The following is a 26,066-nucleotide window of genomic DNA, read 5'->3' on the forward strand; positions in this document are numbered from 1 at the left end:
AAATGTCAAGGAAGTCGAGCCACATAAAATGAACAGGGTAATATAAAAGCGCCAAACCCCTTAAAATTCGTCAAGTCTTTGTACACACGCGTACTACGTGGGCAGCGCTCAATCCACGCCGTCGGGCTTCTGCATGCCCATCATTTCAAAGTACCTTGAGGTGCACGAGTATCTGCTCCAGTCGAAGTTGTCCTTGGGGTTGCAGTGGCACTTGAGGTCGATCCGCGACTGCACGTCGTTGGGGCAGTGCGTAAAGGGCATGTGAAAGTAGGCAATCTCGTCGAAGAAATGAAGTTCCGTCTTGTTGAGGAGAAGGCCGGCAGCAATCGAATGCACGGGCGCATCACCCCAGCGCTCGTAGAAGAAGCCGCCGTCCTGGTCGAGCGAGTTGAAAAAGTCGACATAGGCGTCGCTGCGCATCCACTCGAGGCTGCCAATCTCAAAATTGGACCACTGAGTTCAATGTTAGTAGTGTTTGAGGCCGAGAATTCGGCACCGTCTACTTACAAAGTGGCACATGTTGTACGTTTGACCACCATCGTCACTCAGAAACTCCATTGAGTTATCGGCAGCCACGTGCTGCGGGTAGTTTTCTATAAACTTGACGGCGCTGTCCCAGAGCGTGGGGATCGTGTCGACATACTCGAGCAGGCTAATTGTGAAACTGTACTTTTTCCCATTCTCCTTCATAAAGCGGAATGGATCCTGTGCAATGTCGCAGAAAAGCTCGATGCTTGGCTCGACACGCCAGTAAAAGTCGTAGTTTTTCATAATGGGGTGCTGAAAGAAGAAGCCCGACTCGAAGCGGCACATGTGGCGGTAGCTCATCGAGTCACCGTATATGATTTTGCGCTCCTTCATGTCCTCGCGCACCTTTGTGGCCTTGTCCTCGTCGATCCAATCTGGCACCGACCAATGCTCGACGGGAATTTGGCCGAAGCGTGCGGTGCCGGAGACGAGGGCCGAAGTGATGTTGCGAAAGTTGTCGTCAAAGGGCTTATCATTGAGAAAGACCCAGTCGTAGTTGAAGCGGCGGTTGAAGCGGTCTTCTACCTGGCGGATCGAGCGGGCAATGTCCCATACATCGGCGTTGCGGGCGAGTGACACAAAGGTGGCATTGGCACGCGGCCCAGGGTCGATGTCGGCGAGCGTAGACGCGGCGGCATCGGTGCTTGCACTGACGGACTTGGGGAATCCGGAATTTGGGCGATCACGGTCGGCAGGTATGGACTTTTGCGTGGAATCGACAGGACGGCCGGCGGTAGTGGCCTCGTCATTTGGGGGACTCGGTTGCGAGGCAGCTTGCGCGTGGTCAGGGGCAGGGACCGGTCGCGGGAGGGTATCGTAGCGGGAGCCGGAGAAGTGGTAGAAGAATATCAGAATCTATAGTTTTGATGCATGTTAGCGCATGCGAAGTGAGCCGTACCCGGTCACACATGCCGCCAAGTCTGGCTGTTTGCTATCCGGGGCCCATCAATGGTGGTGGCGGGCCGTGACAACAATGAGGTGACATACAATGCCGGCAACAACAATGTAGCGCAAAATGCGCGCATTGCTTCCCGCCAACATGACGGGGAAATGGAGTAGATGGGACCAGGAGCGGCGGTTGACAAGATTTCAAAACGGCGAGAAAAGAAAGCCTGCCGAATTGAAGAAGAAAAGAAAAAGAAGAGGAAGTGAAGCAAACGAGGGACTGAATGGCGGCGGATTGGCCCGTTTGAGAGAAGCACGACGGACGGTGTACATGGTACTGTTAGTACTAACTAGGTAGGTAGCACTGTAACTACAGTAGGTACCTGCTAATAAGGTACCTGTTCCAACAATTGGCTGCATTGAGTAGTGGGGCACCTACAGCGGGGAGCTTTCAGGGACGATGGTGGGCAGCTCGCCAGGATCAGTGTGTGAATAGGGCCTTTTTACTGGTCGGTCACAATGGCGCGTTCAGCGGATGCTCGGCACAGCTTGGCGGGGGAGGGATTACAATAATAAAAGGAACTGTAATACTTGCGAAATGAACTTGTCCCGAGTTGCCAAATGCAGGTGGTTGTAACTACAATCGTGTCATCCCGTGTCGCAACGGCGCCACACGGCTACCGGCAAAGGCGCCAAGTCCACATCAACCAGGTTGTCTATCACCTCTATCGCCTCCTCGTGTTGCTATTTCGAACACTACGGTGCAAGCTTATGCCGAGATATGGATCGATTAGACGAAACAGCTAATGTTATTTATATTACAGGGTATCTCAGAAATGAACAACTACCCTTTGCTTATACTTTAATGTGGTGACATTGACAACTGAACTTGAGCCGGATAAGCGCTGTTGTGCTCATGTTAATTTTGGTTGCTACTGATGAGTACCTAGTCTGGCAACTAGGTACCTAGGACATACCTTTGCTGGCAATGCCTGGAAACTCAGGAAAGGAAAAGAAAATATGAATATGGACATGAATATGTTGCAAGTTCTACTAGGTAGAACAGCCAGGCGGGTCCGCTGGAACAATAGCAGTCTTACGCGATGTGGCCATGTAGTCACTCGGGGCCACAACTGGCAGACCACCAAATCAGCCTTCACGGCACGCCCTTACAAGGTATGGAGATCTTCCAAAAGTTAGACTACCCAGATATACCAATTCATTCAAGATGTAACTCATTCTTTTGATAGAATTGCGTTCTCATCTGCAGAAGTACATCCAGCGGTTTTCCATCACGTGACTTCTCTCGCTGGTCCTCCGCAGCCGAGAGTGGGGGAGGCTCGCACCTCGTCAGTTCCTCCCTCACCTTCCCACCAGCTTTGCTGCTCCCTGCATCCTCACCTTAGAAGAGTTCCCTTGTTCTCCGATCTTTACAACCTGTGCTTTGCTTCGTTCCGGAGCTTCTTCTCCCCTGCGCTGTATTTCATAGTGCCTCGCAGCTGTTGGCGACGCCGCCCTCTCTATTTTGGTTGCCATCACACACCATGACAGATTTGTGCGTCTCTGCCTCAGCTGTCCTTTTCGCAACAACTCCTAGTGGTACGTTCTCCATCACGACACTGACCCGATGACGCCACTGTATAAAATGTGGAAGCGTGCCCAGCTTCTCTTCGTCGGGTCTCGGCGCAGAGCCGGCTTGCCCAGTAGCGCTACGACGACAACTCATAGCTAACGCTGCTTCTCAGTACACTCTACGTTGACCATAATACACTAGAGCAACAATGTCTTTCTTCAGTTTCGACACAGGTGGCCACAACGCTGCTGCTCCGGGCTTCTCCCAAGCGCACGACCCCTTTGCTGCCCTCTCAGGCGGTAATACCGGCGCCGACGACGCCCTTGACTTCGAGGATACCTACGACGGTCTTGGCGACAAGCTTGACGATGCAGATGACGCCTTCAACGACGATACGTTTGGCGGTGGAAGCGGTGGCGGTGATGTAGTCAAAACCTCCAAGGTTGGCAAGGATTTTGACTTCTTCGGTCAGACTGCCAAGGTTGCCGATGCAATCGAGGAGGAGCACCTTCGATTCAACCGCCAGCAACCCGTCGCCAAGTCGAATGCCCCTCAGGGATATACCGCCCAACCTCCTACCGATCCCTACAATGCTCCCCAGCAGCATCAGCAGCCTCAGCAGCCTCAGCAGCCTCAGCAGCACCAGCAGCACCAGCAGCACCACTATCAACAACAGCAATATCATCAAGCTCCTGCTCGCACTGGCTACGAAAAGTATCGCGCAACAGAACCCATCCCCGATCTCCATGTCGACCAAAGCATCTGGGGCATCGGCGCTTCCAAGGCTGCCGCTGCTCCCGAAGCGCAATCAAAGAGTCGCAAGATGATGAGTTTGGAGGAGGTTGAGGCAGCCATGCGATCTGAGCCCAAGGCAGCCACGGCAGCCCAGCAGCCTGCCCAGCAGCCTGCCCAGCAGTCCAGCCCAGCCCAACCTCAAGTGAATGCAGGCTACTACCCAGGACACCAGCAGATGCCTGCTCACCAGGGACAGTATTCTCAGCAAGGCCCTGCCCAAGGTCACCCCGTCACCATCCTTCAGCGTCCTCAATCTGGACAGGAGCCTCATCAGCGCCAAGTCCTTACTGAGGAACAGTTCTTGCGCCAGCACGCTCACCCGACCCAAATATTGCAGAACCCAAACAGGCTCTCCGGCGATGCTCAGCGCGGCGCTTTCGCTGGTCAAGCTGGTCAGCATCATGGAAGAACTCCAAGTGGTGCTGGTCCTATGCATCACTTGCACAACCACCCTCAACTGTCCGGCATGTCCGAAGAGGAAAAAGCGGCTTTCCTAGATCAGGAAACCAAACGTGCCAAGCGTAACCACAAGATTTGGCTTTTGTCCAAGGACAATGGCGTAATGACCCCTCAGGACAAGAACTTCATCACGCGAATTCAGCTGCAGCAGCTCATAGCTGCCACCGGCAATCCTGCAGAGCAGACGGGCGACACTTCCATTGCCGAAGACTTTTACTACCAGGTTTACAGCCACATCCGTGCCGGCCAGAGACAGAACCCTAGTCAACCCCTCAGCAACTTTGCTCAGACCTATCTGTTCCAGACTGGCAGCCGTCATGGACCACGTCGCCACGGCCGCCCTGCTGAGAACCACATTCAGCGTATGGAACAGCAGGTGCAGAGAGCTGTCGAGGCGGCCAAGAACAAGCCCAAGAACCCCCAGCTGGTAATTGCTGGCAGTCTCGGTAAAATCTCGTTCAGTAACGCCAAGACTCCCAAGCCCCTTCTCAACATTCAGCGAAAGGAGGCCGAGTCTCCTCGTCCTGCCACCGCACGAAGCGCCACTACCGGACCTGATCGCAGAGCTATACTGCGCAACGTTGAGCGTGTCTATGACACTCTCATGAAACTCGAAGACCAGGTCAGAGCCATCCCACCTCCCATGGCTGGCCCGGTCGACCATGCGCTGGAGGAGAAGCACCGCGAATGGGCCGCAGAGCTCGAGGCTCTAAATGCCCAGCTCTGGAACGAGCTCAAAGTTCATGAGCCCATCGGCGCCACTGTGCCTCACCCGTTCATAGCTTTCTTGTCTTGTGCCAAGGGCAAGAAGGCCATTCCTCGCATATTCCCCCACCTTAACTTCGAGCAGCGCACTACCATTTTGACAATGATTGTGTATCACCTTGATCAGCTTGACGTGGTTCAAGGTGCCGCCGTTACTGACGATGATACCACGCTCAACTCGAGAATGCGTGAAAATATTGAGCTCTTCCTATCAACCGTCATGCCATCGCTCATGCAATACTTCAACGACACTGGTCTGGACATTGTTGATGGGGTCCTGAACTTGATTGCCACTAAGCTGAACCTGGACCTGATTGCAAAAACTCGCATTGGTCTTTCAATGCTCACTTTAATCCTAAGCCGAACTGTTCTTCTGAAGCAGACTGGTGCTGGCAACCCTGAGCAGTGGCAGAAGTGGGAACAAACTTTTGATATTCTCTTCAGCCGGCTAGAGCCCTCGCTCCCTCACATGTTCCCCGGCAGCGTCAACGCCGGTATCGATGTCTATGTCTGGCAATTCCTCGCTGCCATGGGCGTCAGCGCGAATCACGACCAACAGACACGCTTGGTCCTGGCCGTCAAAGACCGTGTTCTCGACACCGTCACTTTGTCCAAGACTCTACCACCGGCCATGGCCACAGAACGCCTGGCCAGTGTCAATCTATTCATGAGAGCCATTGGCCTTGATGTGGAACTCTTGCAGTAAATTGGCAAGACCTGTCCTAATCTGTTTTTACACATACACGGTTCTGTACAATGCTTCGACGCACAGCGAATGTCATCTAAAAGCTTGGGATCCAATAGGAGGGAGCACAGTTTGGGGCCTGAAAGGAATTCGTCTATTTTTATTACATCTACATCTATTTGTCCCGCATTTCTTTTACGAAGCATACGGCCGTCATGACGACATGTGCTTTCTTGATGAACATGCAGATATTGGCGAGATGTTTTGGCTGGTGAAGGGCGAAAGGACATGTTCACGTGTTGGCTATATCATTTATTCGGCTGCTTATTATTCTCTTGGTTTTGGTCTTGCGTATCTTGCGTATGCTTTCTGCGTCTTTTGTTTTAATACATGGGAGACTGAATCAAGCGTAATGTTTTCATTCTTTTTCTGCAGAATGTATAATATGGGCTAGGTTGCAAAGATAAAACTGGAAAGCTGAAGCAGAGATATGGTGCAGGCGGACAAGAACAAGAGTGCTTCAGCTCATCGGGGACAAAAAGCTTGAGCGAACATGTATTGTCTACCGCAATAGCATTTTCTCAACATTCCTTGTTTTGTTTATCTTTTTTTTGCTTTACATCATTCTGCCAACAAAAAAAAACAGCTGTAAAATGGGAACAGGAAATAAAAACAAGTTTAAGCAACAGGCTTGCTCCCGCATGCCCTTTCACTGTAATAGGTCGGCAAAGTAGAATATTCTTCATGTCTTTATATATGCAAATGTTGTAATCTCGCTATCCCAGACTGGAAAGACGACTATATACAAAGGCTCGACCCATCTTGCAGCCAATACCTTACTTTGCCCTACTTGGACGCTTAGCCGTGCCGAGCCCGCCGCCTCCTCTAGGAGCTCTCTTGGGCCGCCTCGTCTCTTCCGCCGCCGCTGCTGCCGTCGCCGTCGCCGCCATCTGCGCCTCGGCCGCCTTCCTCTTCTCCTCGACATCCTTGGCCTTGGCCTCTGCCTCGGCCGCCGCCTTTGCCTTTTTGACCGCCGCGGGCACGACGACGACGGGCGGCGGCTTCTTCATGCCGCTGACGGCCTCGAGAAGCTGGCCACTCTCCCACTTGGACGCAAACGTGGCCACGGCGCCTTGCAACGACCGGTACGGCAGTTCCTCTTCGTTGCTGCCCGTCTTCTTCTTCTTCTCGCTACCCGGTGGTGGTGCTCGTGCTTCGGAGGCGCTCAGGAAGAGGCTCTCGTTGTACACCTCCCACGCGGCCTCTTCGTTCTCGTCCGTATAGCGTAGCTTGCGCCAGGCCTCGCCTTGGACGAACCGCAGGCGGTCGGCAATAGTCTCCGTCGTGACCGTCTCGCCGTCCGCCGTCGTCTTGATGCTCATGTGGATGGCGCGCGCGGCGGGGTTGCCTGTGGCGCCGGGGCCGGCGGTGGCGCCACCGGAACTGGAGGCGGCGGCGGCACCGGCCTCCTTGGCCGCGGCCTGGCGCTCCTGCTGCGTCGCGGCGTCGAGGTGGTGCAGCTGCGGACGGAGGTGCACGAGGGACGAGACGGGCGTCAGGTGCAGGTCATCTGAGGAAACAGGTCAGCAATCAACATGACAAAAACTCGTTGTGTTATTTGGGCGACACTAACTGCCTTGAAACACGCCAACCATGTACTGTACTTCGTCCGCGTCCGGGTACTGCCCGCCCAGGGTCTGCGTTCTGAGGACCTTGTCTTGCCGGACCGCCTCGTTCCAGTCAATCAGGTCCTCGGCGTCCACCTCGTTTCTTTTTCTCGCACCACCAGCACCCGCACCCGCACCGCGCTGCTGCACGGCGCCGAAGCCGAAGCCGCCTGCGAGGCCGTGGCTGCCGCCATTCTTGGCCGCCATCGACGTCTGCAGGGTGCGGCCCCAGCGCAGACCCTTGTCGCGGTCGTACGCCTCGTTGTAGTCGAGCGGCATGTCCACCTCGACCATGCCCGACTCGGCCTTGAGCCGCAGCTCCGATGGCGGCGCTCGCGCGCCGTGGTCGTCGGTCCGGTTCGGATGCTGCAGCACCAGCAGACGCCGGCCCAGCGGCAGCGCAGGGTTGAGGAACACGGGGTACGATGCGGTTATGGGGTCATCGTCTTCGTCGTTTTCGACATGGTTGGCGGTGTGAGTGTCGCTGTGGAGGGGGAAGGGCGCGGTGGGCGCGTCGGGAAGGTCGACGTCGACGGTGCCGTCGCTGGGTGAGGTGCTCATCACGGGCCGGCGCAGGCGAGGTTACGCCCTCGAACGTACGTTTCGATGCGGGATGATTTGACAGTAGGATTTATATGTCTTAGTTATATGGTAGCCGATGTTTCAAAATTTCTTCATTGGCGAGTGCTTGTGTAAATGGAAAGAGCTTGCTGAATGAAAGTCGAGTCAAAAAGTTTTGGCAGGACACAACTTTATGGTGGGGTACCGCGCTCTATGGTGGGGTACAAAGCCGTTGGAAATGCACTGACTACCTCAGTAATGCCATCACCTTGCATTGCCACGAACTTTCGCGTCAATAAAGAAATGCACCGGATTTATAAATCAAAAAGCATACTCAGGTAGTCATTTAATTGCCTCCTGACATTGGATATAACTCTGCCCTACCACGCTATGGTTGAAACTCCTCATCACCCCTAGACTCCATTCCACATCATTTCTATCATTAATCTACAACGGTTCACATTTATTTCTTTTCCTCCAAAGATAGCTTCGAAATATCCGCAGCAGTGGAAGCACCTTCCGTCTTCAAATCTGCGGTCTCAGCCTTCTTGGCCTTCTTCTTCTCCTTATCAGCAAGCTTCTTCGCCTTCTTCGCCGCGGCCTTCTCCGCCTCAATGGCCTTTTGTTTCTTCAGCTCTGCGCCACCGTAGGCATCGCGCCACTCATCGAGCTTGGCAGCAGGAATGACGGAGAAGAGAGGACCAGGGGTGCCAATCTTGTGACCAACAGGGACGGCGGTAAAGCCAAAGACATCGGGAATGAATGGGTTTGGCTCCTGACCAAGCTGCTGGAAGATGGATTCAGCCGTAGTGGGCATATAAGGGTAGAGCAGGCCGGCCAAGAGGTGCACATGGTTGATGGCAACATTGATAACTGTGTTGCAAAGTTCCGGTTCCTCAGCCAAGAGCTTGTTGTTCAAGCCATTGTCCTGAAGGAACTTGTTTCCGAGAGCTGAAAAGGTGAGAATATCGGAAATACCAATGCGCATCTTGTTGGCCTCCTGATGTTCAATGTATGAGGCAAGTATCTGATTAGCTGACTGCTTGTGCGACTCGATAACATCGTTGCTGACGGTAGCGGCGGGGACAGTGCTATCCATCTTAGCCACACAGAATTTCAGGGTACGCTGGATGAAATTGCCAACATTCTTGAGCAATTCGTTGTTGTTGACATCAATGAATTCTTCCCACTTGAATTCCGAATCTGCCAGTTCGGGACGGCGAGAGAGCAGATAGAATCGCCAGATGTCAGGGTCAATGCCAGTATCCTTGGCGTTGTTGCCAAACACGCCGATACCGCGAGACTTGGAGAACTTCCCCTGTTCGTAGTTGAGGTACTCCGTAGCGGAGATTCTGGTTACCTTGGTCCAGTTCTCCTTGGTACCAAGCAAAGAAGAAGGGAAAACGATGCTGTGGAAACCAACGTTATCCTTACCCTGGAATTGCATAAGCTCGACGTTCTCGGGGTTCTTCCACCACTTCTCCCAGTTCTTGCCGTCTCGGTTGTCACCATCAGTATAAGTCTTGGTGATGGATATGTAGCCAATGCAGGCATCGAACCAGACGTAAAAGACCTTGCGAGCATAGTCTTCAACGTTTAAGCCTTCTACAGCAGGGATTGGGACACCCCACTTCAGATCTCGGGAGATGGCACGAGGCTTGAGACCCTTGTCAATCCAAGATTGGGTAATGGCTTTGGCGTTTGTGCTCCAGCCGTTATCGGCGGTGGTCTTGTACCAAGCTTTCAGCTCCTCCGAGATGTCATCGAGCTTCAGATAAAGGTGCTTCGTCTTGCGGGCTTCGGGAGCTGTGCCGTCGACCTTGCAGCGGGGGTTGACCAGCCAGCCGGTAGCCTTGACTTCAATGGCCGCGTCTCCGTCGACGGCTCCCGTTTCTTCGGGCTTGAGAGGATCGAGAATAGAGCCGCAGGCGTCGCACTGGTCGCCACGGGCGCCCTTGTCACCACAGATGGAGCATTCGCCCTCGACGAAACGGTCGGCAAGGAAAGTATTGTGGGACTCTACGGGACAAAACGGCTGAATGGTCTCATCTTCGTAAATGTAGCCATTCTTCCAAAGCTTGGTAAAGATGTCTTGTACGATGTCGGTCTGGTGTTGCGTCGGCGTCTTGTCGAAAATATCGAAATCAATGCGGAACCAGTCGTAGATGGACTTGTGAAGGGCATGGTACTTGGCGCAAAGGGAAGCAGGGTCGGTGCCTTCCTCGAGGGCCTTTGTTTCGGTAGCGGTGCCGTATTGATCCTGAAAATGATGTCAACGGGGGCTCTCGTGAGCATGCGATGCCGACTGGACGCTACTTACAGTGCCGCAAACGTACAGAGTCTGGTATCCTCTGGCTCTGCAGTATCGGGCGTACAAGTCGGCTGACAGAACACTGCCAATGACGTTGCCCAAGTGTGGCAGGTTGTTGGAGTAGGGGAGAGCGCTGGTGATCAAGACGTTGCGCTTGCCCTCAGCGGGAAGGATGGGCGTGGTGGCGCTTGCCATTTTCGAGGCTGCCGTTTTCGGCGTGGGGACAATGCGATGGAGCTTTAAAAAACGGGAGAATTCTAGATAATGAAGGAGCGTAGTATCACCACAAAATTGAACCGGCAGGGACTTGACAAGGCGGATCAACGGCGGGTTTATCTGCAAAGTCGCAATCGGATGGTGGGGTGAGTCAGAAGAACTGGGAGCGATGGCGGGGTGTTTCTACAAAATTGACGTGCCCGCTGCTCGACAAGTTTCGCTTAGGTACATAATTGTCAAGGCGGCACTGGAGGGCGGGGGCGGAATGTCATGCGAGAAGGTCAAAGAATGTTTTCTGCACGTATTGTTTTCTATAAGACGTAATTTTCCCTATTTTGTCCAAGTTCGGACCTGTCTTTTCCACGTCAAGATTGAAACCTGCCTAACATTGAATGGAGGGGTCCCCCCTTTAGCGAGGCTATGCGTTAATGCGGGTGTTCCATCTCAGCGTCCTCGAACCTTCCACATGGCTATAAAATCAGCTGTCACGTCTATTATAAATCAGGATCTATATAAACAAGAGGAATGAGCCTACTCAGCACCAAGAACAATTGATTCCACATAGTATGACGCGGGTTGACGTTGAGCATGGAATATATTCAATCGCTTCAAAAGTATGTGGCTTCTACCTGTTTTTCCCTCTGCTCTTGCGGCCCGCCTCCAACATTTTGACCTTTTTATTAAATCTCTCACCAATCTCGTGTCCGCCCGCGTGTCCGCTACCTCTGGGCCCATCTGTTGTTTCGCGATCACGCTTGCGGCTCTTGTCCAGCATTGCGCGGACGTTGGCGCCCTTGCCTCCCTCTTTGCGCTTGGTGAGGCGATCAATGCGATCAACGCCTTCGCCCAGGTTATGCCACTCCTCGCCACCAAACTGCATGCGACGGCTGCTACCGTCTTGGCTAGCCTTCTTTGCCTTGTCCTTTTTGCTTTCCTTTGGTAGACGTGTGTAGTTGGTCTCTTCGTACTCGCGGCGCTCCGCTTCAGCCTCGCGATCGGCCGTCGTCTTCGTCTTGCGGCCGCCCTGCACAATTGTGGTACCGATACTGGGCTCAGCCATGGGGGCGGCTGAGAGTTCCATGTTGACAAACTCTTCCATGGTTCGTGACCTGTTGGGCCGGCGATCGACCTTTTCTCTGCGCGCGCCGGTATCCATGACTTGGCGATCTCTCTTGGGCGGTTGGTAGACTCCAGACGGAGCGCCGTCTCGTTGCGTAGGCCGCGCAGTTACATCATCCACCAAATTACCGAATTTGGGGACGGCAGATTGTTTTCCTCGTATAGTACTCTGGGGCTTTTGCTGCTCGGCTTCTGATTCTTCATCCTCGTCGTCTGATCCGGAGCCCGACTCGTCTTCGTCGCTTTCAGAGCCTGTCTTTTCATTCTTCTGTAAGTCCTTCAGTTGCTCCTCGCGCTGAGCATCATCCGCGGTGCGAAGAAATCTTTCAATCGAAAATCTGAGCTTCTCCTCCAGCGGGCGGGCACCCTTTTCTAGGTACAACCGTAACTCAACAAGTTTTGATCGGACTTGTTCGTCCAGCTTGTCGTCTTTTTGCGTGCTATTCGGGTTCTTGTTATTTCGGATTTTGAGCAGAATGAGGAAAACGAGGTTCTCTAGGTAAGACAGAAGCACCTCGTTCTTCACATCTAGTAGTGAGATTCCATCTTTAGGATGCTCGATTGTGGACAGAGCGGGTGTAGCCTCCTGAGTTAACGATAGGGACTGTGTTAGCTGCTCCAGAAGGGCAGAAAGAGTTGCCGGGGCTGCCATGATATGTGAAGTTTGACCGTTGAAGGAGCTGGGCGCAAGTCAGTCTCGATTTTTTTGCGAGCAAGAACCCTTCTCGAAACTTTTTAGCGGGGCCACGGGAGCGGGTCAGCCCAGGTCATTAATCCAAGTAACTATCATGCGCCTTTGAAGCGAACCTATATTATTTCGGTCAAATTGTAAACAGTAGACAATGGGAAGCTTTGGTTATATTCTGATCTCGAATTATATCCTCTTCTACAATTACTTTTGAAATGCCGTTGCACAGTTCCTGTGCACTGATACCGCAACTTGTAAGACCTAAGACCCTGTTCCTTATGTAAGCGTTCCTAGCTTGTCTACTTGTCCTTGGGCTATTGGCATGGAATCCTACGTCGCATAAGTAAACCACTTGGTCACTTTTTGCTAGCCTACCAAGCTCCCTTATTTTAACCTCCTTGCCTTGTCGCGCTACGACTTCCTGTCAACTAGGGATTTTTTTCCCGAGGAGCCGGTCATCTTCCCGAATTGTTGTTCATTTCGCGAGCATACCCGAACTCAGCTTCGAAAGCGTTCCTGGACACGTTTCCCCTGTGGATAGCCTCGCCTCGAGCGTACGCCGCCCGGCGCATACACCTGTCCCCGACGACGCGCCTTGACATGATATAAACCAACGAACCAAAACGACAATGCATTTCACAACAGCCGCGCCCTCGGCGCTGCTGGCGACCCTGCTCGCCGCGCCGCAGCTCGCATCCGCGTTCTACCTGCCCGGCGTCGCCCCGACGTCATACAAGGAGGGCGACAAGGTGCCTCTCCACGTCAACAGCATCAAGCCCATCGCCGGCCCGCAGGACGCGCGCCTGCACTCGGTCGTCTCCTTCGAGTACTACCACCCCGGCTTCGGCTTCTGCAGGCCCGACAAGGGCCCTGAGTACGTGTCGGAGAGCCTCGGCAGCATCCTCTTTGGCGACCGCATCATGACGTCCCCCTTTGAGCTGTCGATGAAGAAGGAGGAGACGTGCAAGGCGCTGTGCGAGGTCGATTACCCGGAGAACTCGGTCGAATTTCTGCGAGAGCGCATCGATGAGGGCTACAGCCTGAACTGGCTTGTCGACGGCCTGCCGGCCGGCCAGAAGATTGAGGACCGCCTCACGGGCACCTCCTTTTACAGCCCCGGCTTCTTTCTTGGCGGTATGGACGAGGCCGACAACATTGTCCTCAACAACCACTACGACATCTTTGTCGAGTATCACGAGGTCGGCGGCAACGCGAACCAGCTGCGTGTGGTCGGTGTGCGCGTCGAGCCCAGCTCTAAAAAGTACACAGGCGAGGTCGACTGCAAGGACGGCCACCCCTACCTGATCCTTCCCGAAACGGGCACGCAAAAGGTCAAGTACAGCTACAGCGTCTTCTGGGAAAAGTCCCCGACCGCATGGGCGACGCGATGGGACAAGTACTTGCATGTCTTTGACCCCAAGATCCACTGGTTCTGGCTCATCGACACGGCCATCATTGTCGTCATCCTGGTGATGACGGTCATGTCCGTCCTTGTACGCACGCTCAAGAAGGACATTGCGCGCTACAACCGTCTGGACCAGATCAACCTGGAGGATCTGAGTGGCACTTCTGTGCTGGAGGAAGGCGTGCAGGAAGACTCGGGTTGGAAACTCGTTCACGGTGACGTCTTCCGCAACCCGTCGCACCCTCTTTTGCTTTCGGTCCTGCTAGGAAACGGTGTCCAGATCTTCGTCATGACTGCCAGTACCATTGTCTTTGCGCTGTTGGGCTTCCTCTCGCCTTCCAACCGCGGCTCTCTCGGCACCATTATGATTCTGCTCTACACCATTCTCGGCTCCGTGGGTGGCTACGTATCCGCGCGTGTGTACAAGGCCATGGGAGGCGACCAGTGGAAGATGAACATTGGCTTGACGCCGCTCCTCGTGCCTGCCATTGTCTTTGGTACCTTTTTCCTCCTAGACCTGTTCCTGTGGGCCAAGCAGTCGTCCGGCGCCGTGCCCTTTACGACGATGCTGGTGCTGTTGGCAATCTGGTTCATTATTTCCATTCCCTTGTCTGTCGTTGGCTCTTGGCTCGGCTTTCGTAGCGCCAAGATCGAGGCACCCGTCCGCACGAACCAGATCCCGCGTCAGATCCCACCCTCGACGACGTACCTCAAGCCCATTCCCAGCATGCTCATTGTCGGTCTGCTGCCGTTTGGCGCCATCTTTGTCGAGCTGTACTTTATCATGAACTCGATCTGGTTCAGCCGGGTCTACTACATGTTTGGCTTCCTGTTCCTCTGCTACTCATTGATGGTGGTTGTCTGCGCCACGGTAACGATCCTATTGACCTACTTCCTCCTCTGCTCTGAAAACTACCACTGGCAGTGGCGCTCGTTCCTGGCTGCGGGCATGAGCGGCGGCTACATCTTCCTTAACTGCCTGCTGTACCTCATAACCAAGGTGAAGCTCGGCGGGTTTGCTGGCACTGTCTTGTATGTTGGCTACAGCGCCCTCATTTCGTTTCTTTTCTTCATCCTCGCTGGTAAGTTGACCTGTTGAACCCCGACCCCGCACGAGACAAAAAGCTGACAATATATAGGTTCTATTGGATACTTCGCTAGCTGGTGGTTCGTCATGAGAATCTACAAGTCCATCAAGATTGACTAAGCGTTCGTGGGAGGGAGTAATGCAGTCGCCTGCGTAGAGGGGGAAAGAGAAACGGTGCTGTAGGCCCAAACTAGGTAACATATCATGATGAAGGCCAGAGCGGCATTGACGATTGTTACATGAAGTTCTTCATCTACTATTAGATTGTAAAATACAGAAGCCAGTTTTCCTGTTGCCTGTGCTGTCGGCATCCATGGCTATGACCGCTCGCTTTTATGGTGAAAGGTGTAAAAATGCAGTCATTCGCTAGTCATCGTCATCGTCATCATCCAGATCGTCCAAATTTGTGAACTGGAACTGCTTCTTCTCGGGACCCTTGGGCAGCGCACTGCCTGGTGCGTCTGCCGTGCCCGCGGCAACGCTCGCCCTGCGCCATTCTTCTTGCTCCTTTTCCCTCTGGCGCTCACGCTCCTGCCGCACTCTTTCTCTCTCCTCGCGCAAGATTCTGTCGCGTTCCTCCTGCTCTCGTGCCTCTTGCTCTTCGCGCTCCTTGCGTTCTGCCTCCTCCTTCTTCTTGCGCTCTTCCTCCGCGACGGGGTCGTACCCCCGCGGATTGATGCCTGCCTCGACGAGGATCTGGTTGGCCGCGAGCGATCCGGATCGAATCTTGTCCTCTTGCGGCCATGGGAAGAAGACCTGCCCTGAGAGCGGGTTCAGCCACTGCGTCATGGGCTCGGGTAGGCTCGTCAGCAGTGAGGGCCCCGAGGAGCTTCCCTGCACCTGTTGAGACTGCTGTGCGCCGGCGCCATGCGCACCGCCTACGCCATTGAGAGCGGCGGGGCTTTGCGTTGGTAGTGGTGTACTGGTAGCTGGTGTCGCGCCGGCCGCGGGGGTCGTCGCCGCGGGTGTGACAGCCTGTGATGATTCACCAGCGGTAGGGCTTTGCAAGCCAGAAGGAGCAACCGATGCGTTTATCGTGGCCGCCGGCGGCATTGTCATCTTGCTGATGCGCCGCGCATAGCTGAGTAGTTCTGAATAAGCGATGGGGTAATTGGGGCCGGACGGAAATTTTGTAGTAGGGGTGTTGACAATATCTCGGCGAGCGTTGGCGAGACTTGTTAAGGTGTCGCGTATTTGCGTGTCGAGGCTAGCCGACGCTTGCCGTAATTCGAGTATTCTCACGTAGTTGTTTTGGTGGGCTTGCACTGTCGTACAAAACGTCAGTGAAATCTCTTCAGGCGCAGCGCATAAGATTTATCAAGAGTTTGCCACTGCGCCACGGTTCTTGGTCATAGGTACCTTGCTCAAGACCCTTTGCGAGTTCTGCATCCGCAGCTACGAGCTCCTCAGCCTGGATCATCGAAGGATGGTACTTGGTGACGGAGTCGATGAGGCCCGCGAGTGCCTTTTCCAGGCGCTCGAAGCGCCCATCAATGAACGTATCCATCACAGAATGTACTGAAGGCAGCTCTTGAAGATATATGAGTGCGGCAGCACCACATCACCCAAAGGTTCTGGTACTTGGTTGTCGCGCTGGAAGCTGCACTAATGAAGGAACTTGGTAACTTGGAGAAAATGGGCCGTCGCGGCGCTGATAGGCGCTGGACACAAGGCGAAGACGGAGTGGGTCATGATTGTTACTTCTGATTGGCGGACCGCCTCGAACCAGTCTAAACCTGAGGCCACTAAGTCGGCCTTTCCCGGCAACAAACTCACGCAGCCTCCGTCCTTTTCGACGATATCCTCGACAATTGTCAATTGAAGCAGAAATCGCGACATTAGCCCCCAATTCTAGTCAAGATGGTCTCCGCTGTATGTAAATTGGTCCACTGGTTGCCGGGACTGGTAGCTGCAAGCTACGGGGCTGTCGGCAATTCCTTTCTGATCGCCTTGCTAATGTTCGACTCTGACAGACTCCTTTCCGCCGCGCCGAGTTCAAGAGCGCCTACGGCCCCAAGTACGTTTCCCGCCGCCGCATACCGACCTCCGATTGAGTCACCCCTGCATACGGAGCCGCCTGTTTCGATCCGCCTCGATCTCGACGACGATTCTACGGTGTAGTTGAGGGATGTGCGATGAGACGGATATACTGACGGCTCGCTTTCAGATACCAGTACCAGCCCAACTTCAGAGGCTGGTCCGGCCAGACTATCTTCCGTTCGTAAGTATAAATTTCTATTTGTGTGGAGGCAGACGACATCGGTGACGGGAGCAACTTCGACAAGCGATATATGACTCCTGTATCGCAACTACAGGGAACCGAGAACCGGGAGCCGGACTGCGTACCGAAGATCTGGATTTGTGTGGTGTTGGGAGTCAGCTTGCATTCGAACAAAGCAATCGCCCACGGGCATCGTGATGCGGTGCGGCATGCGAACCCTGGCTAACATCTGGCCCAGTACTTTCCGTCTATCCCTGTTCGGCGGCGGTGCTGTTGTCGCTGCTCTCCTCTTCACCTCTGGCATTCCCCGCATTCAGCGTGATATCCTCGATGTAAGATATGCTCTCCATGAGACAGGCCCAGGGCGACGGCGGGCTAACAACCATGCAGAAGATTCCCGGCATGGCCCGGTTCTACACCAAGGAGGTTCACCCTCAGGACAACGTGAGTTTGCTTGCCGCACTCGATATACAGAGTATCTCGATGCTAACACGTCATGTAGCCCTTCTAAGCGCAAAGTCGCACTTCCAGATGGACCTGTATCAACGTCTATGCAACGCATGGAGCTACCTAGTACCCTTTGTATAGATATCATTCAAAATAGACATTTACACCAAGTAACTAAAAGCGTACTCGGCTGTAAAATCAACTCCATGTCGCGTCTTTTTTTTTTCGGAAACGTTTACTGCCCAAATGAGGGTAGTATGGCTCAGTCAAGTTGAAGTACAGATGCATCTTCAACGATCGTGTACAGTGTGGATCTGCCACGACACTGTCACTGCCTAACCAGGCAGCTCAACTACCGAGCTTCAAAGCTCCCAATCAAGCTAACCTCGGGCCGTTCCCGTTTTCTCATCCCTAAAAGCCGCCGTTTCTTATTATTTTGACCCTTGGTTCCCATTCTCACCACAGCCCCTAGATGAATGCGCCATGGCGGAGGAGGAAGTTCGGAGCACCGTCGCCCTCGTGGTCGGCGCGCTGCTGCCTGCCCTGATGACCGTCTTCTTCAACGGCCTCCCCGGTGCCGTGGGTGGCAGCAACCTGCCGCGCTGGGGCGTCCGTCTACCGATCCTTTTGACCTGCGCGGCGCAGCTGTGGTTCATGCTGGTGTCGAGAGTGGTGCCGGAGCCCTATCTTGTACGTGCAAACGCACCACACGACCCCTTGTTTGACAATGCAAGCTGGTAACTAACCTTTCCAAGGACGAAATCTTTCACATCCCGCAGGCACAAAAGTACTGTGAGGGACGGTTTTTTGACTGGGATGACAAGATTACAACCCCTCCTGGACTGTAGGAGAGACTTCCAGTTGTGTCCTCTTCGTCCAGCAGTTGCTAACACCGTTCCCTAGATACTTCTTCTCAGTTGCGGTGCACAGAATCGCCTCCGCGCTCCGCATCCCGCAGCTCAGCGTCTGCGACCCGTTTAGCCTCCGCGCCGTCAACTTTGCCGGCGTCCTCGTCGTCAGCTACCTGGCGCTGTGGTGCCGGCAGGCCCTCGAGGCGCGGCAGCATGAGGCCATCAGCAGCCCCACGCCAGCGCGCGTGCGCGCCTTTTCCCAGTACGCCGTGCACACAGCCGTCAACATCGGCCTCTTCCCGCTGCTCTTCTTTTTCGGCGGGCTGTACTATACCGACGTGCTATCGACGGGGGTGGTGCTCGCCGCCTTTCTGAACCATTTGAGGCGCGTCGGTGTCCCGCGCAGCTCCGTGTGGAGCGACCTCGGCACCGTGGCGCTCGGCGTGGCGGCGCTGGGCATGCGCCAGACGAATGTCTTTTGGATCGTCGTCTTCATGGGCGGCTTGGAGGCGGTGCACGCGGTCAAGACGCTACGGCCAGCGAGGGTGGACCAGCCGGTGATGACGACGCTGGCGGCACAGTGCCGGTACTTTGCCTGGAGATACTCGTTGGGCGACATTCACGACTTGCCTGTCCACAAGGCATATCCCGATGGTGAGTACATTTCATACTGAATGAGCTCTAAAAGAAAGCAAGACTGATGTGTGCAGACATGATATTTACTGCTCTAAGCATCGGCATAGCAGCCCTCTGCAACCCTCTGCGAGTGGTTAGACAGATTTGGCCGTACCTCGCCGTTCTCGCTTCCTTTGCCGCCTTTGTGCAGTGGAACGGCAGTGTTGTTCTCGGTGACAAGTCCAACCACGTCGCCACCATTCACCTCGCGCAGATGCTCTATATCTGGCCCTTTTTCGCCTTCTTCTCACTCCCTCTCCTCCTCCCGTCCGGCCTGTCCTTTCTCAACATGGTTGTCTCCTTCTTCCGCACGCACGCCCGCGCCTCTCCCACACCAGACGCAGCCGCCGACGGGCTCCTCCGCGCCACCCTCCGCTTCTTCCACTCCAAGGTGCTGTGGCCCGCGTACCTCGCCGCCACGGCCGTCCTCTCCCTCGCCGTTGTCCGCTTCAACACCATCATCCACCCCTTTACGCTCGCCGACAACCGGCACTACATGTTTTACGTGTTCCGCTATACCATCCGCCGCGGCGGCGCCGTCCGGCTCGCCCTCGCGCTGCCGTACACGGTCTGTCGGTGGGTGGTCTGGGACGCGCTCGGTGGGCACAACAGCTGGTCGTTGGGCAATGACAAGCCCACAGCGTTTGTCAGCCACCCATTTTGGACGCCGCCCTCGGCCAAGGTCCGGCGGCAGACCAGCACCTCGTACCCGCGGCCCCCGGAACGTGCCTCGACCGCTGAGAGCCGCCAGGCCAGCGAGGCCGCGCTCAAGGCGCGCCTCGAGCAGGACAGCCTGTACCTCTCGCAACAGTCGGTATCGACCTCGACGGGGTTAATATTCCTGCTTGCGACGGCACTGTCGCTCGTCACGGCGCCGCTCGTCGAACCGCGCTACTTTATCCTTCCGTGGGTGGTCTGGCGGCTCATGGTGCCAGCGTGGCGACTTCAGGACCACCTGCGCGGCGGGATCCTCGAGGGCAGCCCGGCGGCCAAGGCGGTGGCGCACTGGAGCGCCAGCTACGACTTGCGCCTGTTCCTGGAGAGCGCGTGGCACGTGGTTATCAACCTCGCTACAGGCTACGTCTTTCTGTACAAGCCGTACGTGTGGCGAGCCGAGGACGGGACGGTGCTGGAGGGGGGAAACTTGCAGCGGTTCATGTGGTAGATGTATGAGTAGCTTTAATGTATAATACTTTGCTCATTTTTTGTCTTTTGTAGAGACGTTTGGGCTGTACTCTTGTGAAGTGTGTGTATAAAGCTATGAGAGCTTCCAGGGCCAAGTGAATGACGGCGCATCACCTCATCTGTATGTGTTCAACAATACCATAGATCAAATAATCAAAACGCCATGCCCTAAACGCCGTCGAGAGAGTGAGACTCTCGGCGTATCCAGTCATCAAGATCCTAGCAAAAGGCATCCGTTGTTGTCTCCGGAGATTTCAGCCCCTCGCCCCACGTACTCATCCCCTCCCGCAGAGAGCATGTTTTTTGGTGTTTTGTTTCCAAATTTTTGTCATTGTTCCGTCGTCATTCATCACAAACGTCCCGCGCAGTGCACTCAAGTCGCTACAGACTCAAGCGGTCCAGGCTCAAGCCGTCGTTGCTGCGCACCCGCCTGACCACGCCGAGCTTGAAGAACTTTTCCTCGCCCGTGGCCGTGCGCCCACCAATATACCACTTATCCGCGCCGAGCACATCACGAAAGCCCTCACTGCTCGAGTCGCTCCCGCGGCGACGGCCGCCGCCGCTCGGAATGGGTATGCCGACCGCGCCGCCGCTCGTGTTCCCGTGGTGGTGGTGGTGGTGGTTGTGCGGCGAGTGCAGCGTCACGCCGTGGCGGTGATGGTTGGCAGTCGCCGCCGCCGCCGCGGAGGCTGCGGCGGCGATGGCGCTCGAGGTCGGGCCAGACGCCGCCGTTTGTGGTTGTTGTGGCTGGGACTGCGGTTGAGCCTGTGATGATGTGCTGGTGTTGTGTTGCTGCTTGCCGCCGCCCTGGGTGGAGGTGGACGGAGGGGGCTGCTGGCGGAAAGCGGCGATGAAGGAGGAGAGAAAGTAGGGGCGTTGCGAAGGCATGGTTGGGGATGTGTGTGATGATGTTGTGTTCAGCGGGGTTCGAGCTGGTGATGGGACGGTTGACGTCGTCGTCGTCGTTGGGCGCGTGCACCAGCGCTAGGCGCTCTCTGTGCCGCTATCGATAAATACGGAGGCGATGAGATTTGAATCAAAAGAGACTCGCTCTATGATCCCGCCGTCCCCGAGTCGCTGACGCAGATGCGATGGGCGGGTTACGATGGCCCTCCTCGTCGTGTGCTCCTTGTCGTCGATGCTATTTTCGGCTCCGAGGCTTATCGCGCGTCCGGCTAAGATCGTTGCCGTTTCGTTCGCGTGTGTAATTCAGCAAGCTTTCAGGGAAGAGACTGCGGCAGTGCAGAATGTCTCGCTTGTTCTCGTGTATCTTTTGACGGTTGTTGGGATGGATGTAGAAGGTTAGGTTTGGTGGTGGCCGCCCGCCCATCCGGGTTAACTAGTCGGTAAAAGCCGGGGGAACGGCCGCATGTGGGCGGCCTTATTTTTACTCTGGAGCAATATTACGGTACTACGGACTTTTCTCCTGTAATGAGTGCTAATGGCGGGGTTGTCATAGGCCAAGCGCCTCACAAAAGTCTTCCCACCTTGACTCAATAAAGCAACCAGCTTCTTGGCTGGGCTGCCGCTCATGTGGCCCAAAACTGGAGCCCTGCGCCCTCGCTCTCCTCCGTTTGGCACCAGAGAACCCGATAACCCGACTTTTGCCATCATGGTTCAAATTGGCGTCTGGTGGCCTTGGTACGATATTCCGGCCAGTCTTATTAGTCTGATGACTTTCTGTCAAAACGTGGCTGCTCAACACCTAACCCAATATTGGCTGCGGTGCACATCGACGCTGTGTGCTGATCATCCTCGCAACCCCGCATCGCCGATTCACCACTTGACATGAGCCATGACCCTCCTGTGGTTAATGCCCTATTCTTCCACCCATCATTCCCCAACCAAAAGGGAAGCGAATATGCAAAGAATTTGTTTGTATTTCTCTTCAAAATGCGTGCCGACTCATTCCTATGAGCCAAGACGAATGGCACAAAACTACACTAAAACCCCTGTATAGATAAAAACGTAGATGGTTGCTCTCTGTATGCCAAAACAAGAACCAGAAAAAAAGAAAAAAACTCAAAACGCCTCAGAAAACAAGCACATAGTCCAAGACTGGCTACATATGTAGACTATATGAGAGAAAAGGACTCCTCAAGACCAAGAAGCAAAACAAATGTGCAGCAATCCCATTCTTTTGTATCCATCCCAAGCTCTTTTCAGCAGCAATACATCCAACGGAGGCATTCCTGAAAAGATCAAAGGGATAAATAAGTAGCCAGGCTATGCCATATAAACAACTCCATAGAAAGCAACAAAAAACATAAACGGCTCCTGTCCGATGCGCACAGTACAAATACTTTACTAAACACAAAGCAAGTGCTAGCCCGTTGCGCCTGTCAAGTAGCGGGTATCATGTGTACAGGAAAGCAACATAAAGCAGCGAAGCGTGGAGTTGGGTCTGCGTGGCAATGTCGGTCCTCTGTAGGGAGGCCTGCGGCGACTGAGAGTATTTTGGCGGCAATGCTGCGACAACACGCCGAGAGAGAGCGATTCTGGGGGTTTTGGATGTTTTCATCTTTTTTCGTGGTTTTAGTATTGGGGTTTCAAGTTTTTTTTCTTGGGACCGTTCGATGACTGTTTTCGGGTGGCTTTTTTTGTGTGTTGGTGGTTTTCGGTTCTTTTTTTTTTGGCCGGTCCCCAAGATAGTTAGAAATAATGAAGTTTTGTGATAGACAAAAGAAATGATGTGCCAGAATCGTGTCGCGTCTCGATATAGACGTGTGTAAGATGGCGGTTAACTCCCGCCGAAAATGCTCTCAGCCACAGTAGATGATGCCACTACGTGGAGGCCTCGATGATGCTTTCCTCGTCCGCAGAATCAATATTGACTAGGGCTTGCTGGCTGTGCACCGTTCCACGGTTGACTCGATGAATAAACTGTGGTCGGGCACCGACCGCACCCCATTTCAAATCACTCTCGTCCTCGTCACTGCTTGGACGACCTTCCTCTGAGCGCCTATTGAAAGCTCCATGAGATTGGTGGGTGGGAGTGAGGCGCGTCATGTATTCGTCCTCGGTGATTCCCAGATCCTCATCAAGACTTCGAGTCGGGGAGGTATCGCGCTGAGCCTGGCGGTTGGCGCGCAGGAGGCTGTCTCTCATCGCGCCAGATCGCCGAATACCAGCACCACCTGAAAGCCAGGAGCCTTCCGAATCAATCGACGCGAGAGACATGGACAGATGCTGCTCTGGCGAAGGTGCGGTGTAGCTTCCTGAGCCTTCCGTCAACGCTCTCTCTCGCAGCTTCTCAACGGAACGCTGTCCAGATGTGGTCGGCGTTCCCTGGCTTGGGATAGCAATGGGCTGAGTGCCATGATCATACTTTGTGTCGGGAACGACGGGCACGGCGGGTTCTGCGTCGGGCGACTGCACGCGTGAGTCCGGTGGAGTTGGGAAGTCGTCGAGGTCTTCGCGGAATCGCGAGCGCGTGCGCTTCGGCCCAGCGCCGGGTTTGCCAGCGACGTAGTTGCCGGACAGGGAGCTGCCACTACGCAGATTATCGGCAGAGCCGCTGCGAAAATCGTCTCCCTGAAGTTTGGCTAGTGCCTCGGCTTGCGCTTGGGCCGAGGCCACTGCCTGCATCTCCTCCCTCGAGGTGTTAGAGAATGATGAGGGGCCAGAGCCGCGCTTATTCCTGCTGTTCCATTTCAATAAAGACGAAATAGACAGGCGAGTCACTTTGCCGATGCTCGCTTCAGAACCCTTTCGTGCATAGTCGCCGTCATTAGGGACTGCAAGCTTGTCCTTTTCGGACCCGAGGGTAGATTTGGAGCGTGATTTTTTTGGTCTCAATAGACCTGACAAGCGAGAAGCTGTCGGCGCGGCTAAAACAGGCTCTTCCTGCTCAAATGACGGAGCCACAGGATGCCCAGGTGATACTTCGGTCTCATGCTCGACATCTTCTTTAGGGAGAGTATCGACCCGGTGAAATACCTGAAGGGGTGTCTGCAACTCGTCAGCCTTCGCAGGCTCGGAATATTGAGAGGTCCGCTGGCGAGAGGAAGTGACAACCGCCGATGCAGGATCTAGACCCAAGCCGACAAGCTCACGACCCATAACGCCACGCTCCATGTTGGAGGGAGAAGGCGATCCGGATTTTCTCGCAGCATCTGCGTCTTGTCTGTGGCGTTCGGCCGCATCGGCAATCCGCTTCTCCGTTTTGGCCTGCTCTCGGGTACGAGCGCGCTCGCGTCTCTTGGTGTCCCTGTCCATCAGCTCGCGGAGCGCCTTGGCGTCGAGATCATCGGCCAAGTCATCGATGCGTTTGCGGGGGTGCATGACCTCTTCTGAGATGGCATTGCCTTCCAAGAGCAGTCCTTTGGGCGAGGTTTGATGCGCGGACACCGACGCGGACGCGCGCGAGGGTGTCCTTTTGATGCCAGTACCATAACGAAGTGTCGGTCGGGGAGCGAGAGCATCAAAAATGGAAACTTGGTATGAGGTCATGTCGGAGTCTCCAGACAAGCTTGATTGCAGAGAGTCCGGTAGAGGGAGCGAGATATCCGACGTTCTCTTGCTAACTTGGTCGGAATGTTGGCTGGTTTTACTCCTCTTGATGCTGTACTTGCCACTGCCAGGATGTAAGCGGTCGGCAGGGACTTTGGGCATATACTGGCTCATGGCCTTGATTTCTGCCTCTCGCTCGTGGTCCTCATGACGGCGCTTGCTACTTTTACGCCTTGCGACAGGCGGGTGATTGGGATCACGCTTCAGATATAGGGTTGGAGCGCGGTTCCAGGGCGAATTGCCTTCAGGGTGTTGGCATTGTTGTGGCCGACCCCTTGGGTCGACTCGAATTGTTTCGTGGCGGTTGGGAGAGAAACTATAGGTTCTGACGCGTCTCTGGAGCTTGTTGGGCTCAGGGCGCTGCTTTTTGCGGACGCTGGCTCGAGGTACGGGGGTGCTGGAGCGATTGTGGCGGCTGGAGGTGTGGCGGATTGAAATAATGCGGTTCAGCGTTGGAGAGTCTTCGCCGTCATCGTGGGGAGTGCGCGACGGTGAATGCACCGGCTTCCTGCGAAACGGCCAGAGGGCCATTGTGAGGAAGTGTGCTGTATCGGGAGTGTGATGCTAATGCTCCGGTGACGAGATTAATATACCGTACGTAAATATGGCTGGGGTCACAGAAGCTCGTTGCGGCATTGTCAGAGGATGATATCAGAGGGGCGACGGCCAGGTAATCATTCGATCGCAGGGCGACTGCGATACAGAGATTGTCGAGTTGGCGGCGAGCAGAGCAATTGTGACGGCGTGGACTGAGTGGTCGTCCGCGAGTCGGGAGGCGGAGTCGGCGTCGAGGCGCTATGGTAGAATGTCGGTGGCAGCGTGCCGAGAAAGGATGGATAAGAAGATTGTGACTGCAACGGAGCGTTGATTAAAGTGTTTGAAGGCGCGGCGTGGCGGTATGTAGCAAAAGGTCGAATGCAAGTCTCTGAATCGGCTTCTACCGACTGAATGGGTTGGGCAGGCACTAGATGATCAGCGGCGTCGATAGATCTGAGGCCGGGGTAGAACGAAGAGCGAACGAGGCTAGGCGCAAGGCAAACGATGGAAATAGAAAAGAATAAAAAAGGGTACAGAATATGGTGGGATGCAGTTGGCAGTCGCTGATGGGGAATAAGATGTTAAGGGAAAAAAGAGGATGATCGCCGGGCGTTTGCTGCGAGGGGATGGTGAGGCAGCGAAATGGATTGTGGCGGTGGTGCCAAGTTGCCAAGGTCAGAAGGGCAAGACGCTGAAAGAGGGTAGAGCTGCAGCGGGAGGCACGGTCGGCCCTACCAAAAGGCACTTACCAGGCGGTAGTAAGAGGAAAAGCAGTAAGCCAGTAGTTAGCCACCGCCCGGTCTGGAAGAAGACGGCGCGGGATCCAACGCGATTAAAAATGAGGGCCCATTCCTGGTAACTGGGTACAGGGGAAAGAGCCTGGAAGGACAGAGA

The 26,066-nt window shown here is 54.7% G+C and overlaps 10 protein-coding genes across 10 annotated transcripts; 3 read left to right on the top strand and 7 right to left on the bottom strand.

Moving 5' to 3' along the window:
* Positions 1 to 108: 108 nt before the first annotated feature.
* On the bottom strand, positions 109 to 1,569 carry CCM_00008 (alpha-1,2-mannosyltransferase, putative; the record flags this gene model as incomplete). Its single annotated transcript, XM_006665168.1, has 3 exons — positions 109 to 453; positions 508 to 1,383; positions 1,516 to 1,569. The coding sequence occupies 3 exons, from the start codon at positions 1,567 to 1,569 to the stop codon at positions 109 to 111; spliced, it is 1,275 nt and encodes a 424-aa protein (XP_006665231.1).
* A 1,625-nt stretch (positions 1,570 to 3,194) lies between these two features.
* CCM_00009 (topoisomerase II associated protein) lies at positions 3,195 to 5,711 on the top strand (the record flags this gene model as incomplete). Its single annotated transcript, XM_006665169.1, has 1 exon — positions 3,195 to 5,711. One exon carries the CDS (start codon positions 3,195 to 3,197, stop codon positions 5,709 to 5,711), a length of 2,517 nt encoding a protein of 838 aa, XP_006665232.1.
* An 815-nt stretch (positions 5,712 to 6,526) lies between these two features.
* CCM_00010 (sulfite reductase beta subunit) lies at positions 6,527 to 7,918 on the bottom strand (the record flags this gene model as incomplete). Its single annotated transcript, XM_006665170.1, has 2 exons — positions 6,527 to 7,260; positions 7,324 to 7,918. 2 exons carry the CDS (start codon positions 7,916 to 7,918, stop codon positions 6,527 to 6,529), a joined length of 1,329 nt encoding a protein of 442 aa, XP_006665233.1.
* A 463-nt stretch (positions 7,919 to 8,381) lies between these two features.
* On the bottom strand, positions 8,382 to 10,424 carry CCM_00011 (methionyl-tRNA synthetase; the record flags this gene model as incomplete). The annotated part of the gene is made up of 2 exons (XM_006665171.1): positions 8,382 to 10,178; positions 10,239 to 10,424. 2 exons carry the CDS (start codon positions 10,422 to 10,424, stop codon positions 8,382 to 8,384), a joined length of 1,983 nt encoding a protein of 660 aa, XP_006665234.1.
* A 646-nt stretch (positions 10,425 to 11,070) lies between these two features.
* CCM_00012 (Sas10/Utp3/C1D) lies at positions 11,071 to 12,216 on the bottom strand (the record flags this gene model as incomplete). The annotated part of the gene is made up of 1 exon (XM_006665172.1): positions 11,071 to 12,216. The coding sequence occupies one exon, from the start codon at positions 12,214 to 12,216 to the stop codon at positions 11,071 to 11,073; it is 1,146 nt and encodes a 381-aa protein (XP_006665235.1).
* A 665-nt stretch (positions 12,217 to 12,881) lies between these two features.
* Positions 12,882 to 14,864, top strand: CCM_00013 (endosomal integral membrane protein, putative; the record flags this gene model as incomplete). Its single annotated transcript, XM_006665173.1, has 2 exons — positions 12,882 to 14,739; positions 14,797 to 14,864. 2 exons carry the CDS (start codon positions 12,882 to 12,884, stop codon positions 14,862 to 14,864), a joined length of 1,926 nt encoding a protein of 641 aa, XP_006665236.1.
* Positions 14,865 to 15,110: 246 nt separating this feature from the next.
* CCM_00014 (uncharacterized protein) lies at positions 15,111 to 16,251 on the bottom strand (the record flags this gene model as incomplete). Its single annotated transcript, XM_006665174.1, has 2 exons — positions 15,111 to 16,036; positions 16,104 to 16,251. The coding sequence occupies 2 exons, from the start codon at positions 16,249 to 16,251 to the stop codon at positions 15,111 to 15,113; spliced, it is 1,074 nt and encodes a 357-aa protein (XP_006665237.1).
* A 1,644-nt stretch (positions 16,252 to 17,895) lies between these two features.
* On the top strand, positions 17,896 to 20,103 carry CCM_00015 (glucosyltransferase, putative; the record flags this gene model as incomplete). Its single annotated transcript, XM_006665175.1, has 4 exons — positions 17,896 to 18,102; positions 18,168 to 18,256; positions 18,316 to 18,917; positions 18,974 to 20,103. The coding sequence occupies 4 exons, from the start codon at positions 17,896 to 17,898 to the stop codon at positions 20,101 to 20,103; spliced, it is 2,028 nt and encodes a 675-aa protein (XP_006665238.1).
* Positions 20,104 to 20,504: 401 nt separating this feature from the next.
* On the bottom strand, positions 20,505 to 21,011 carry CCM_00016 (uncharacterized protein; the record flags this gene model as incomplete). Its single annotated transcript, XM_006665176.1, has 1 exon — positions 20,505 to 21,011. The coding sequence occupies one exon, from the start codon at positions 21,009 to 21,011 to the stop codon at positions 20,505 to 20,507; it is 507 nt and encodes a 168-aa protein (XP_006665239.1).
* Positions 21,012 to 22,479: 1,468 nt separating this feature from the next.
* On the bottom strand, positions 22,480 to 25,166 carry CCM_00017 (uncharacterized protein; the record flags this gene model as incomplete). The annotated part of the gene is made up of 2 exons (XM_006665177.1): positions 22,480 to 22,621; positions 22,912 to 25,166. The coding sequence occupies 2 exons, from the start codon at positions 25,164 to 25,166 to the stop codon at positions 22,480 to 22,482; spliced, it is 2,397 nt and encodes a 798-aa protein (XP_006665240.1).
* Between the last annotated feature and the right edge of the window lie 900 nt (positions 25,167 to 26,066).

Source organism: Cordyceps militaris (genome assembly GCF_000225605.1).
Source record: "Cordyceps militaris CM01 unplaced genomic scaffold CCM_S00001, whole genome shotgun sequence".
NCBI classification, from domain to species: Eukaryota; Fungi; Ascomycota; class Sordariomycetes; order Hypocreales; family Cordycipitaceae; genus Cordyceps; species Cordyceps militaris.